Source organism: Pantherophis guttatus, chromosome 3, assembly GCF_059756535.1.
Source record: "Pantherophis guttatus breed Tessera chromosome 3, ASM5975653v1, whole genome shotgun sequence".
Taxonomy (NCBI): domain Eukaryota; kingdom Metazoa; phylum Chordata; class Lepidosauria; order Squamata; family Colubridae; genus Pantherophis; species Pantherophis guttatus.
The window spans coordinates 87,269,972-87,284,897 of NC_142065.1; the positions used below are offsets into that span (position 1 = coordinate 87,269,972).

Below are 14,926 nucleotides of genomic sequence, written 5' to 3' on the forward strand. Positions count from 1 at the left end.
TACCTTTCCTATATGGAAGTGGTTTACCGTTACCTTCTTATGGGATGTTTTTTTTTTGACTTCCCAATCTAACTATAATTATAGACTTTTCCTGATGTCTCCCATTCAGTCCTAAACTAGAGCCAGCTTTTCTTTCCTTTTCAAGATCAGCCAAGGTCAAGCATATGAGTAGTATAAACAGTTACACCGCAATATCCGCAATATTATCAGTTGTTTAAATATGTAAGCCACAATAGCATCTAATACAATTTTCCAATGCAGTCATCTATTAATAAGCAGCATAACCACCAAACTACATTTGGCAAGTGCCAAATGTAGCAGCCGGCAGCCAGATTGCTTACAGTTGTTAAAAATGTTGTATGCAGAAATAACAAGAGTCTTTGTTAAGCATTGCAGGTAAGCTATTTATGCGTTTTCTAAAAAAAAAAAGTTTTACATCTGGATAGGTCCTTATAGAACCTATCAAGCCTTGCGGCACCCATGATCTAGGTGACATCAAAAGGCTTATGAGATCATCTAGATCAGTGATGGTGAACCTTTTCGGCACCGAGGGCTGAAAAGGTTGTGCAGAAATGTTGTGCGCACGCTTCTCAGGGCCGCGCTTCAGAAAAGCTGAACTTCCGGGTTCCAGCGTGCATGCTTGTCTGACAATCAGCTGGCTGGTGCACATGTGCAGGCTGATTTTCAGCAGTGCTGTGCACGCACTAAAGAATCCTGCTCTGGAAAAGCTGAACTTCTGGGTTTTGGCACGCCTGCACACATGCACATACCTGTTTTCGGCACTGCCGCACGGGCGAAGGACAGCTGTTCATCGTGCGCGCATGCGCGTCAGAAACCTGGAAGACAAACAGGCAAAGCCGCATGTGCCAGGCGACATGGCTTTGTGTGCCACTTTGTATACGCGTGCCATAGGTTCACCCTCACAGATCTAGATAATCTAGATAACTGATTTTGCAGTTCTTTGTTTCTAAAGGAGGAATAATTCACTTTTTCCACGTTTCAGCTGAACTTCATTTTAAGTCTTCTTGTATAGCTCTACTTTTAAAGTCTCCCTGAAATGTTATTAAAACTAAAAATAAAATAGTTTATTGCAGAGGGTAAATCTACCCTCTTTTGGAGCCCACTAAACCTCCCATTAACCAGCAGGCTCTAGGAAAATTACATTTTCTTTTCTTTTGAAGGAGAACACCCTTGCCTTCATGTCCACGCCATGATAGCCATACATTGATTAGGCTACTTGGATTAAAGCCCTTCTCGCCTATATTTTGATAGTTGTGGAAAACCAGTTGGTTGGCTGGCGATCAATAATCTCTTAGCTTTATGGAGTTCTTACGCCTTTATTTGGTGTTAAATATTCATTTATACATCAGCTTTCCCACAAAGAAAGTATAACGTTGATGTTGAATGATTAATTTCCATTATGGGCAGACTTGTGATGGGAAATACTTATTTTTGCAGCAGAATGTCCAGGAATAATTTTCTCATTCAGTGCATTTACCAGTCTTTAAAAAAAATATAAAAAAAAAATATTATGAGGTATATAGAGAGTAAACTTTGAAAATTTGAAGATATAACTTTTCTGCCTAAGAAGCTATGTTTTTAATTCACTTTCTTTCTACTGAATATCATTTAATACCCCCTGAGATATGCACGATATCAGACCTCCGGATTTTTCGTCGGGCCCTGAAAACACACCTATTCCATCTAGCCGGGCTGGCTTGATCCCATCCTCTCAGTTTTAATTGAATTCGGTTTTAATTGGGTTGTTTTTAACTCTTGGGCCGAAATTATTTAATTGTTTTTTAAACTGTTTTTAAATTTTATATGCAATGTTTTATCTTGGCTGTAGACCGCCCTGAGACGCGCAGGAAAAGGGCAGTATAGAAATAAAAATAATAAATAAATAAATAAATAAATTTAAGACTTATTTTACCCTTATAAAGTGGAATTAAAGCTATGGTAGTAATGAAGTGTTTTAATCTAGACAGGAAACTGCATAAACTTTTCATCTGTTTTATGATGTTATCAGAAAATTGCAAACCAGCCTTCTGAAGATTCTTGATAATATTCCAAATCTAAGACTATTGGGGAGTCACGGCATTCGATCCTAATCATTATAGTACCAAAATGTGTATCATGATGTCACAACATGCGCCTTTTGTATTTGCAGTGTGATATCAGACACACATACACATGTAGTGAAGTTAGCATAACAAAACCTTAATGTGTGTTTTGTTGTGCGTCCACACTCCACAGATACCTGTGGTGAGGTCAGTGTTCCTGATATTAAGAGTCATAAAATTCTCAATATTCTGAGCGGTGCAGCTGTATATAATCTATGATTCTAAGCCCTTTATCATGGGAATTGTGTGTTTCCTCTGATACCTCAATATGCTCGTTTTACAGTTGCTGAATGGAGCCTCTAAATTGTTTCCAAATGCTCCCTGCTTGAGCTCCGTTAAAATCCCTGGGTTCCCCTATTTCAAGAAATGCAGAGATGGCTGTTTTAGACAAGTCATTTAATTATGGCTGAACATGTACCTACTAATTTAGTTCTGTGATTTTTCTTCATGTGTTTTCCCCTACTTGCGTCCTTTTTCTTATTATTTTGGATTATAAATTAAACATTTTCTAAACCACAAACAAAAGCAAGTATCCTTTTTAAAAATGTATATATTCTATATTTTGACAGTTCCTTTAGCTAACTGACCCTAAAGAGCCTCATATATTTCTTCCTATCAGTAATGCCATTTTTGTCAAGCATCTGAGTCAAAATTGAATGATGGTGCATAGTAGTCTTGATCTTCTTTTTCCCCCATGAGCGAGTACCCTAGTTATTAAAGGCCTTTTTTTTTTTGAGGGAGGAAGCGGGGGAGAGAGAGAGAGAGATGGCTATTTAGGATATGTAACTCACTCCACAATGGTTACATTTGGACAATTCAGTTTCAGCATAACGTTTTGAATAGTCCTCAAATGATAACTACAATTGGAAATAGAATTTGTGTTGATACCATGTTTCTCCAAAAATAAGACCTCCCCAGATAATAAGCCCAATCAGCTTTGGAGCGCATGCGCTAAAATAAGCCCCCCCTGAAAATAAGCCCTCCTCGGAAACCCCCCCCCCCAATATTAAAATGCAGGCACAGCCGGTCCCTGCCATTTCCTCTGGTTAGGGTTAGGGAGACACAGCTGGAAATCAGGTAAGATGGCAAGAGGAGTCCATCTTGCTCCATGCGCCCCAAAATAATAACACCTCCCCGAAAATAAGGCGAAGCGCTTATTTCAGGGTTCAAAAAAATATAAGACCGGGTCTTATATTTGGGGAAACATGGTAAATGATGCAGTTATAAAGGAAGATGTTGTGACCACATTGCTTAGTGATTGCAATCCCAGCACTTCTGGCTGTTTTCATTAACCAAGAATATCTCTTCATTAGAATGAATTTAATTCATCTATCTATCTATCTATCTATCTATCTATCTATCTATCTATCTAATCTGTATTTAAAATAACTTTAAATAATATTTCTAGTGTTGTTCCACTCCTGAGAGAATCCATTGGAATTTTGATGCAGCGAACGCCTCCTTCTCTAGAAAGTGCTTTGCCTCAGTGCTATCAACGGGTGAGTTATAGTATTTTGATTGGTTTGAAATATACACCTCAAATAGAGCAGCAGCAGATGTTTAACATCTGGAGAACACCTGTCCTCCAGGAATGCCAATTCAATTCCCTTATTAAATGAACAAAACCCTAAAATTAATAGAGTTTATCTGATGAAACAAATTTGTAAATTTGGGCAATTTTCATTCTATACAAATTGAAATCTCATTCTCATAATTGTAGAAACAATGAACAAACAACATTAGTGACCAGACTAACTTTCAGTTATGAATGCCAATACAGTCTTCCCCAGCATGATACTTGTAGATGTCTTTTGGACCTTGGCAGGTGTTCTAAGACATCTGAAGGCAAATTATCTTAAAAAATTTATTATCAATTAACATCATGTTAAGTTATAACCCTGTTTCTCATATAATTTTTAAGCCTTAATGCACTGTGCTTATTTTGCGGTTAATGTGAAGATGAACATAATTTTTGTTTAGGATTTTGTGCAAAGCAGGTTTTAAAATTGCTTTAACAACTTGGGATTTTTTTAAAAAAGTGGTTTAGTACAAAGTACCAGCATGTTCTTAATAGCATGAAGGAAACATTTTTCAGGAACAGAAATTGGGAAAAGAAACCCGCTCTTCAAAATGAGATTGAAACTGATTTATTATATTTGGTCTTAAAAGAAAAAAATATTAATTGGACATCTTTTGAGAGAATTCATTTTGCTTATTATGTAACAAAGTACATAGAATTATTCAGGGCTGGGATTAATTGTTTCTTATAAATTACTCTGTTAACGATCATTTAAAAGAAGGAAAAACTAAAATACTGAATTCTGTATTTTAGGTTCAACAATTGCAAGGAGTTTACAATTTGCACGATCCTCATTTCTGGACTCTTTGTACTGATGTTTACATAGGGACTTTGAAACTGTATGTAGCTCCAGATGCTGATGCAAAGTGGATATTAAGCCAAACTCACAACATTTTTACTCAGGTAAAATTTGCATTTAAATTATAAGTTACGATCCGGCTTTTAGCCACTGAAGAAAATTTCATTAAGGTATTTTTAGCCAAGTTGGGTTATAAAGTTCAGGACTTGCAAGAAGCCTTATTTCTGATTTTAAATTCTAAATAATCTAAATTCTATATAAAATTCTACTTACACTTATTTGTAGATATATGTTCTTCAGCTTTACAAATATCTCACTTTTCTGTTGATTTTTGGATCGCTTCAAAGGGAGTAAATTTGCCTCTTACTTTTGTTTTGCTAAAAATTATAAAACATTTTAAATGTTAATGATCACATTGTCTAGCATTTTTAAATGTTTAAAAGCACCAGTTAATAAATCTGTGATTTTCTGAACTTTAAAATAGAGGCAGTCCAGTTACATTTATTCTGTCATTGTATATGTATTTTTAAAAAAAATTACTTTGTGGATCATAAAAGTCTTACATATTGGCTAGTTCTCATTTTCATTACATTAAGTGTTGTACACCACAAAATTCAAGTCCACAAGTCATAAAGTTGCCAAGGTTGCCAAGAATGGTTTTCAAGCATTCTTATGAAAATATTTTGAACCAGAAAAATCATTTGTTTTTATGATCATAAGACCAAGGAATAATGAAATTAAGAGCTTTGCTATGGTGCCATTTTATTAATTAGAACTGTTCATCCATAGTAGTGGTCATGTTTATTGAATTTATATCTGCTTTTCTATTGGAAACACGAGGTGGCAAACAAGGGAACTTTCCTTGTTTTATCCCTGCAAGAGTCGCTATATTTGGTGGGTTGATATGAGAAAGTAACTCACCCACCGTCATGCTTGACCACTGGGGCAAATTGAACCTGGGTTTCTTTGATCCCAGTGCCACATCTTAACCATTGGTCTATACCAGGGGTCACCAACCCACGGCTCTGGAGCCGCACGTGGCTCTTTCATCCCTCTGCTGCGGCTTCCTGTCGCTTAAAATATGTATCACAACCACCAACGTGTGACACCTACCAGCATGCGATTTATTGGGCTTTCGACTTCTGGTAGGTCAACCATGGAAAAATCCAAGAAAAGTTTCAGAAGAAAACAGAATGTTTAATTCAACTATATATGCTAGTTTTGTGACCGCTCAGGAAATACTCAGGCACGGGAAGGGTTTTGTGGCTTCCGGGGTTTTCTTTTCTTTGGAAAATGGGTCCAAATGGCTCTATGAGTGTTTAAGGTTGCAGACCCCTGGTCTATACTGGTTGTTTTCCTAAATGGAGCAGACCTCCAATGAGGTTTGCAAGACACTTCCATGACAGATCATAGTGAGTGAGGTGTCCAACTTTGGCAACTTTATGACTTGTGAATTGGAATTCTCAAAAATTCCCAGCCAGCCATGCTGGGATTTGAAGTCCACAGTCATAATGTTGCCAAAGTTGGATATCCCTGCATTTGAAACGAGATTCACCTGTTCTCATTTCTGACATATATGTGTCTTTCTTCCTTGTGTTTGCAGGCTGGAGTGAGGCAACTGTATGTTCAGATCGACTTTGCCACTATGTAGCGAACCTCTTCGACTCCTCCTCGGACCAAAGCTTTCCAGTACTGTCATTTTAAGACTTTGTTCTCCCTTTGGAAATTGAAACTCCTGGTCTCCATTTCCCAGCAAAGTCTCTTGCTGTCTGATTAGCAGAAGAGAAAATGAAAGGGGTGGGATTGACTTGAATTAATCTGGGAGTGACTTTCTGGAGCCCCAAAACTTTGTGGATTCTTTGCCAAGTTTGTTCCTACCTACAGCAGACTTACCGATACAGATGTGAGGTTGCAATCGTTGACTGTGCTTTCTGTAAGGCTGCTGCTGTGGCAGAGATTTCTCGTTCCCACAGAACCGGTATTATTGTAGGGAGGGAGAAATTAAACGGAAATTACTTTGGGGTGTAATGTCACAGCGATTGACATTCTACAGCATAACTGTTTATAAGACTGTTTGTACTTCGCAAACTTAATGAACCAAACCATATTGGGTTTTCAGAGTGCCTTTTTATCAAAGTATCTGTCAGCACAGATAGGAAACATTGGGGATTTTTTATTAATTTTTATGGCTGTGACTTGTACCAGTAAAGTTTTTGCTTGCAATTGATGTGCTGTAAATGTGTAATTGAATACAAAGATGATGGATTCCCTGTTAATGTTAAATTTTTAAGTTTCTGAAGACCACTCTTCAGTTTTCAAATACAGTAGCAAAATGAATACGTAAAACGCGCTCGCAGAATGTTTCATTACCATGAAGTAAAATCTTGGCTGCTAATTCTGCAGTACCCTGACAGTAATTGGGCCGTTACTACATGTATCTAGCGTGCAAAAAAATGTCTTGCAAGAATATGATGTTTTCCCCCGATCGGATGTCTTTTAATTATTGCTTTTCGATACATGGTCAAGTCTTGCAGTAAATAATAATTATTTTTTTTTTAAATTTAAATTTTATGAAACACTCAAAAGGAGGGATGCTTTTATGAATTTGCCTCTTCCTACATTACCACTTCCTTTCTGAGTCCTTTATATTGGATACATTTATTTTGATTGGAGGGTTTTTTTTTATACTAGCCAACAGACAATATATTATTTTATTTTGTACTCTGTATGTTTACTTAACCAATTATTTGATCCTCTGATGAATGTGAATCCAGGATATACTTCTGGTAATCTCACCATTGTCTGCATTGTCAGGTTTAAACATTCAGATTTTAACTGAATATAATGAGTTTTCCTAAATCAAACCCCATATTCAAAGTTTGATTTTTTTCCCCCTTATCAAGATTCTTGTAGGACCTATAAATCTTACAGCAGCATTTTCTGGCACTTAATTAGTTAGTGAATAGCTCTGCCAATATTGATTCTGTGCTAGTATTCTCCATCATAATTAAAAGTTCTTTTAAAACTTCAGAGTAACGTTCTGGGTAATATGTCTTCTGTCTATATCCCACCGTGTAATGTTTAAAGGTTATATATGGATACAACGCCACATATTTCTAATGTTGGAACTGAAGTTGGTCAGCTAGTCTCCATTTTAAGTTAATATGGAAAACCCCAATTCACTGTTTGTCAAATCAATAGAAATCCCTAGGCCTTTTTAAAAGACAATTGGAACAAAAGCGTGAAATGCAAGCAAGGTTGGCCTAGAAAAAAAAAAAAGCATTTACTCATGATCAGAAATTGTTTTCTTAAGCCAAACAATTGTTTTTTATAGCTTGCATGAAATTGTGTTAGGCATCAGAAATACATAAAATGGACCTGAATTTTATATTGGGAAAAAACTGTAATGTGGATTTTCTGTTTTTATGGGAATAACTTTTTATTACTTTTTAATCCAATGGTTGTTAGATAACCTATTTACTGGTTGTTTTAATTTCTAGCCCTGCTTTGTTTTTGCTTATTGTTAGAAATGAATTTTTATGCAACCTGTAATTTAAACCCTAATATAAGTTTTGATTCATTATTTTTGCACAGTAACGTATTTGGGCCTCCTTCCTTTCCATAAGACAAAATGAAAAACTGTTTTGTGTATTGCTATTTTCTGATTCCCCTCACATATAAAAGACAATAGGAATAGATTCCCCAAGATGGGAGGGGAAAATGTTTGTGCTGTTTTCACTTGGTGCAGCAATATTATTTTTCCCCATGGAAATAATTATTTAGCTCTGTGTAGACTAATGTGAAGTCCCCTCGCCTTTGAATCTCTTTCAGCAAAAGGGCTTGCTGAAGTAGGTTGTTAACTTGTTTTAAATACTTTATTTGTAATCACTTCTTCAAATAAGAAAATCAACTTGTTCCACTGATTTGTGCATCACTCTGAATTTTGCTTATGCTTTGACATGCTTGTTCCAGTGGCTTTTGTTGGCACGTTCTAAATTTTGGGTGTGCCTTAAATAAGAAGCGCTGGAAGCTGCTTAACCTTTTTAGTGGGGTTAATATGCTCTTTGTTTTGTTTCTGCAGGATGTAAGTCCTCTTTATTGTTGCTGACTTCTCTCAGCCAAATGTCAAACAGCAAAGCATATAAAATTATACTTTTGCCAAATATGTGGCACTGAAATGTGCTTTTATCTAACTTTTGGCAAAATAACTTACATCGAACGCCGTTGCCTTTGAACCATATAGTTCAGCAGAGGGCTCACTTTCTAAACAAATGTGCATTTTGATCTGTAATCCTAAAACAAAGTGTTTAATTTAGGAGATTTATAGAACAGGTTTATTGTCCACCAAGCTCTAGAGAGATAATATGAAGGAAAAAGTGTTTTTTATACTTTTAAAGTTCAAAGTATTAGGATTAATCTTAGGATCTGTTTAATTGTTGAGGGAAAATAGACTGCCCAACATAGTGTAGGATGTTATTTTCTACAGATGGAACCAACAGCTTGAACAGTCTTTTTTCCTCTCAGTTTTTTTTCATTTCTAAAAATGAACACTTGCCATTTTATTCAGATATTCAGAATCTTGGCTAGTAAACAAAGTACTGGTCTAACTGTAAGTTTATAGAAGAGATGCTAACTGCACTTTATCAAATAAATATTGTTGGCAGATGAGGAAACCAAGACTGCCAGTGGAAATATCAATGGCTGGTTATTGCAAGATAGGTTGAGGGATGGGTGGGAGGAGACTAAAACCAGTGAAATTATGTTTTCCACAGGAGAACTGCAGTATTCACTATTTTTTTTTTTTAAATATGGTTGGTATGATTTAGATGAAACCCAGGGTTCTTACATGCTTTGTCTAGTTTAGAAAATTATCCTCTATAACAGGCCTGTCAAACTGAGGCTTGCGGACCGGATGAGTCATGCGCAGGCCATGCCTATCCTGGCTCCGCAAGGCAAAAAAATGTCACGATACGTCACGTGACGCAATCAAGTTTGACACCTGTGCTCTATGAGTTTTGTTCAAAATTTCTTAAATCACGATCTGCTTTTGTTTTGCCATAGAAAGTACAATATGCATTTTTCTCAGAGTCCTACTCCCAGCCCCCATTATAACTCCTGTTGCTTTGTACTTTGACCTGAACGTTTTGCAATTTATTTATTTTTTACCTTAAAAGAGTTGTGCCCCACTAATAAGTAATTTTACTTTGGAGCTGTGATTAAGCTTTAACAGATGGATTTTTCTGTTTTTATTCTTCCATTGTCTTGGGGAGGGGAAAGTTTCACTATAATGAAATGCTAAAACAGTTGTTTGCATATTTCATTTACTGAGGCCTCATTGCTATGATATCAATTCCTCAAACTTGCCACTCAAAGTTGCCTTGAATTACAAGATGGGCAGCAAATACATTTGATAAATAAATAAAAAATTTATGCAGGGGTCAGCAGTCTGTTTAGGCAGCATGAATCACTATGCAACCTATAGCTTCTAATAGACCAAATTCTGACTTGAGAACACTGATCTAATAGGATTCCAGCTGCCTATTTTTAACTTTTGACATCAGTACTCATTATTTAGTGGTGGTATGTCTTGTTGCCAAGCCCTGATTTAAATTATAGATCGCATTTATGGCTTAGCCATATATTTTCCTGTATGAAAAAATGGCGAAACTCTTTTATTTCCTGAAAATGTCTTTTATTTCATTTCTAAAGGCCTGGTGTTTTGTACAATTCAAGGAATTTATTTACCGATAAGTTCAAAGTGGTGGCTGAAGATAATATACCGAAAATAACTTGAAAATACTATAGCTAGTGGCCAGTGCAATATTGAACATTTTATTGGTTTATTTTTTCCTACTTTAAATACAGTCTTTATTGAAACAGCAAAAATGTTTGACATATTTGGGATCAATTTTTCCTATCAATAAAACTTTTTTTTAAAGGTCATATATTGTTTATGTAGTTCTTTGGGTGAAATACATTCCTTTAAAGTATTCTTAAGTTCTCGTCTAATTGGCAAAAAGACGGAGGTGTCATAGACCCTAATAAGCTGCATATTGTGGTTTATGCATAATAGCAGCTAGTCACATTGTAAAACACAATATATAAATCAAAAGATAAAGTGAGGTTGGTTGGTTAGATTTATTTCCCATTCTCTGCACAAACTCAAGGCAGTGTTGAGTTGAGGCGCTTATTCATGGAAATGGCACAGAAAAGATGGCATCCCTTAATTTCCTTAGAAAATCTTTTGGAGGAATCTCCAGATCTCCAGAAAAAGTATGGAGCAGGTGGACTCAATAAAAACAGTACACTGAACCAACTGCCAAGGTCAATTTCCTACATCAGTTATATCTGAAAGTGGATACCTCCTGCTTGCTACACAGGTGCGGTCTAGAGATCTTTTTGAATCTATTTCATTTGGAAGGGCAAGCCTCTTCATTTTTGGAAGGACATGCTATAAAAAGAGATTAAAGAAAAAAACCCTCGAGGGAAAAAAGGAATTAAGGATGTATGAGAATTATGAACCATTGGCTGCATATATTTATGGGGTTCCCAAGACCCTCTCCACTTTTGAAATTGCATGGCAGCCTGGATCCCTTGTCTCTGCTGTACACAGTTGATATTTTTGGCAAAGCTGTGCAGGAAACTAATAAGGCAATTCTAAAGCAGCTTCTGTAAAGATGTTACTTTTCTCTGTGAGGAATTATTTCCATGGATAGTCCAAAAATCTCCATCTTGCACTTAACTGACATACAACCAGTGCACGATCTGCTTTTCTATTACTTGTTTGAAGAATGGAAAAGGAAGATCTCTTACATGGTTTCATTGTTGTGTGCCAATTGTATGTACATCTCCTAAGATGATCCCTCTCATGATTACTCATGGTTTAGATACCTTTTATTTGGATTTCTATCATGTGGTCCATGCAAGACTGCATTTGGGAAGCACAGTTGGTCCAGCATGGAGTTGTACAAGGAGATATTTGTTTAGTAAACTGATAGTGCTGCCCATCTCACTCATGTGATATCTCTGCTCTCTGAGCCATATCTCTAAAGCCCTACCTAACATTGAAAACAATGAGCCATCCTAGCCAAGTGCTATATTTCTTCTTTCGAATGTTCTCTTTTGCCATACTGAGTGTTCTCCCATCACCAGCTGTATAGGTGAATCAAAACAATATTCTCAATTTTTATTTCACTTCTGCCAAGTAACAAAACTTTTACAAGGTGTACGCACTGAGCCTGAGCCATAAGAAATCACAATTGGGTTTGCTAGTTGTCTTCTTTAGCAAGATATGGGCTACTTCTTTGTAGAGTAGTCTGTTATCAAGAAGGAATTTACCAGCTTCTGTTCCAGGTAAGGCACAAAGAGTTTCCAATTCAGTGTTGTTCAAAGATGGATTTATCCACTGCAAATAATTTAAGCATGTCTACTTCCAAGGGATGCAATATTCCAGTTATGATTATAGAGTGCAGAGGATCGCCAAGGGCCACTGTAGTCATATCCTGAAGAGTACCTGATGCAATCTTCTGATCCAGTGCACCAATTCTTGCTAAGCCTACACAGATAGTGTTCTCGGTTACTTCTGCAAAAACAAAGAACAATGATTTAGGAAAATCTGCTTCAAAATGTTGACTTCTGCAGCAAATCTAAGAGAAAACGATTCTCCCTCCTTTCCTTCAAAGTTACATCATCTTACACTGACGCCAGGAAACCTTCTGAAGGTTTCAGAATCTACAATCACTTCCCTGAAAATTGGAGCAATGCCTGTAACATTGCCTCGTAATAGGATGTGGCAAAATGTGTAAAGATCAGGCACAGGAAATATGTGATCTAGCAGGAATCTGAACTTTCTGTCAGGCCTGGAAGCCATCTTTTGTATTGGGCCTTCAGACCTGCCACATTTACTACTGTGGAAAATGGGGAGGGGGGATTGTATGGAGCATGGCTGATATATAGTCATAACAACATTCCTTTCTCAGAGGTTCAAGGACATCTTGCCCTGCACCTGGGAGGCTGGAACTGGGAGGCATCTCCAGTTGAGATGGTGTTTTGATTGGACCATGTGATGGACTTGTGGGTGTTGGGCAGGGACTTGAACTTTCGTTTGGGTGGGGAAACCCTGGAAGCTTTCAGATTCAGGTTTCCTCACATGTGCCAATATGATATCTAATAAAATGTAACTTTGAGGAAACTCAAGCCTCAGAATATTCTTTTGCTGGGGGTGTTACTTGGAACTCTTGACACTTCAGGTATAATAATTAGGTAGGTTTTCAGTCATGCAGAGTTATTTAAGTGAATATAGCCCTCCAGAAAGACTAGATGCTATTCCTGATAACTGAGGAATTTTCTAAAAAAAAAATATTGAAAAAACAAGGAAGCATTTATGAAATATCTGTGGACAGGGTTTTGTATCTCTGAAAAAGCTCCTGTAACCAGAAAATATGAAGGAGAATTTGCTGAGAGTCATTTTTACTCCCCCACTCCCATATTTTTCTTGATGTTTTGATAGGGGAGGGTTGTCTACTAACCATAACTTGCATAACACAGTAAATTGTATTATGTTTTGCTCTATGTTATTTGAATCCAAGATGATGAATTAAATTGTGGTTAAATTTCTCCTTAACCATGATTCTCATTTTATGTTCCTTTGCTTCATAGGAATGAAAGGTGTTTCCAGGTTTGCTTTTGATAAATAGTGTATCCATCTTGTTTGCTATAAGTTACTGGGATCAAACACTGAAGAACTAGAAGCTTTACAACAGGGTGTCCAACCTTGGCGACTTTAAGACTTGTGGACTTCAACTCCCATAATTCCAGCATGGCTGGCTAGGGAATTCTGGGAGTTGAAGTCCACAGGTCTTAAAGTCGCCAAGGTTGGACACCCCTACTTTACAGTGTTATTTTAAACCTTAAAGTAAGGATGAGAAAACTTCAGTCAGTCAGATATTGCTGAATTTCAATTCCTGTCATGCCCACTGAGCATGACTGGATCATGACCAGGATGATGGGAGTCATAGTGCATCCTTGGTTTCTCCACTCCTGACATACAATTTTACAATTAAAATGCTTGAGGATCAAATCAAGATCAATTTACTTAACTTTTGAGGTTTCTTTTTTCTACGACATAGAAATGTTTTACTAACAAGAGAACTACATTTGGTTATATGTTTTCCCACCAAAGTCTGTATTTCTTTGTGCAATGTCAAATTGTTAGTTGAATACAAGACGGCAAGGAATTGGATACATATTTTTCTTTGTGCTGATCAAAGACTGTAAAATTCAATTTTTTTAATATTAAAAGTGCTTTCCCACTCTGCTTTTGGGACATTTTGTGGCAAGTAGAATCACAAACACTAAATGAAGGAAATGCATAATTTCTTATGAATGTGGGAAATGATTGAAGTCAATGTGATTCATTCTTGAAATATATCCATATAGAATGTTTTTTTTTAAAAAAAACCTGGGTCATTGAACTTGTGGCTGGTTTGTGTATAAGCCAACATTCTGCGGCCTTTAAATATGTGCTTCCAGGCCAGCGGTGTACATGACATGATGATGAACCAATGTAAAACGTTGGCTTCCGTGCAAACTGTATCTTGCCAAGTTCAGGATGGCCCATCTCCATATTACCATAAGAGCTCTTAAATTTGGAAGAGATTTCAAGCAGTATATCTTTCTACCAGAAATGACAGACAGATTATACCTGGCTCTTGGCCCTGTAGCCGCCGATTCTGGACAACTGCAAGAAGTTGCTCGGCTGCTTGATTCACACTCATGTAGCGTGGTGGCTCAAAAATTTTCTTTCCCCTGACAGAGAAAATTGACAATGTCAAAACAAGGAGTTCATACATCCTAGTCATGTTAGATTCATGAGCACAACAAACTGACATTTGTACTAGTTGGTTTGCACACTGCCTTTTGTTCAACAAATGTTTGTTAACACTAGAAAGATTTAGGTTGGATTTGGTCACCACACTAACAGCTGAAAAGCAGTAAACAGTACGTTCAGCAGATGGAAACATATTGGTGCGCTCTTCTCTTGACTTCATTGGACTAGCTTTAGATGTGCATTAAAAGCTGCATCCAACATTTATGTCATTGGGAAAGAGAAATCATTCTTAGGCAGTCCTGTGGCTGTTTTGAAGCTTTTAACCAAGGAATTACAGCCTGCATGATTCAGATGAATGTATTCTCCACTTCTAAAAGAGGTGCCATATGTTTACTCTTCCAGTACAATCCTAGCCATGGCTATTCCTCAACCCCTTCAAAAGTGGTGTTATACTTCTCCCTGCATCAGCAATCCATGCTATTCATGCCAAATTGAAAGGAAAGCCTGTATTTTTCTACCATATACTCTCGAGTTGCATAATTATAGTCCCTCAAATCCAGTGTTTAAGAGTTGTTTTCAGCAAAGTTTGCCAACCC

The 14,926-nt window shown here is 36.9% G+C and overlaps 2 protein-coding genes and 1 long non-coding RNA gene across 4 annotated transcripts in view; 1 reads left to right on the forward strand and 2 right to left on the reverse strand.

Moving 5' to 3' along the window:
- SLC30A7 (solute carrier family 30 member 7) overlaps positions 1–10,444 on the forward strand; it is a 32,250-nt gene extending 21,806 nt beyond the window's left edge. The window contains exons 9-11 of the mRNA XM_034437359.2: positions 3,532–3,622; positions 4,456–4,605; positions 6,105–10,444. Coding sequence (XP_034293250.2) covers positions 3,532–3,622; positions 4,456–4,605; positions 6,105–6,152 — 289 coding nt within the window. The 3' untranslated portion in view covers positions 6,153–10,444. The remainder of the gene's footprint in view (positions 1–3,531; positions 3,623–4,455; positions 4,606–6,104) is intronic.
- Positions 1,318–4,878, reverse strand: LOC148114654 (uncharacterized). The gene is made up of 2 exons (XR_015733157.1): positions 4,775–4,878; positions 1,318–1,502 (listed from the first exon to the last, which is right to left on the reverse strand). It is a non-coding gene; the product is annotated as an uncharacterized LOC148114654 (long non-coding RNA).
- A 1,228-nt stretch (positions 10,445–11,672) lies between the features above and the next one.
- DPH5 (diphthamide biosynthesis 5) overlaps positions 11,673–14,926 on the reverse strand; it is a 43,660-nt gene continuing 40,406 nt past the window's right edge. For both annotated transcript variants that reach the window (XM_034437363.3, XM_087889991.1), the window contains exons 8-9: positions 14,205–14,308; positions 11,673–12,083 (exon numbers count right to left, since the gene is read on the reverse strand). In XM_034437363.3, the coding sequence (XP_034293254.1) occupies positions 11,878–12,083; positions 14,205–14,308 (310 nt within the window). In that variant the 3' untranslated portion in view covers positions 11,673–11,877. The remainder of the gene's footprint in view (positions 12,084–14,204; positions 14,309–14,926) is intronic.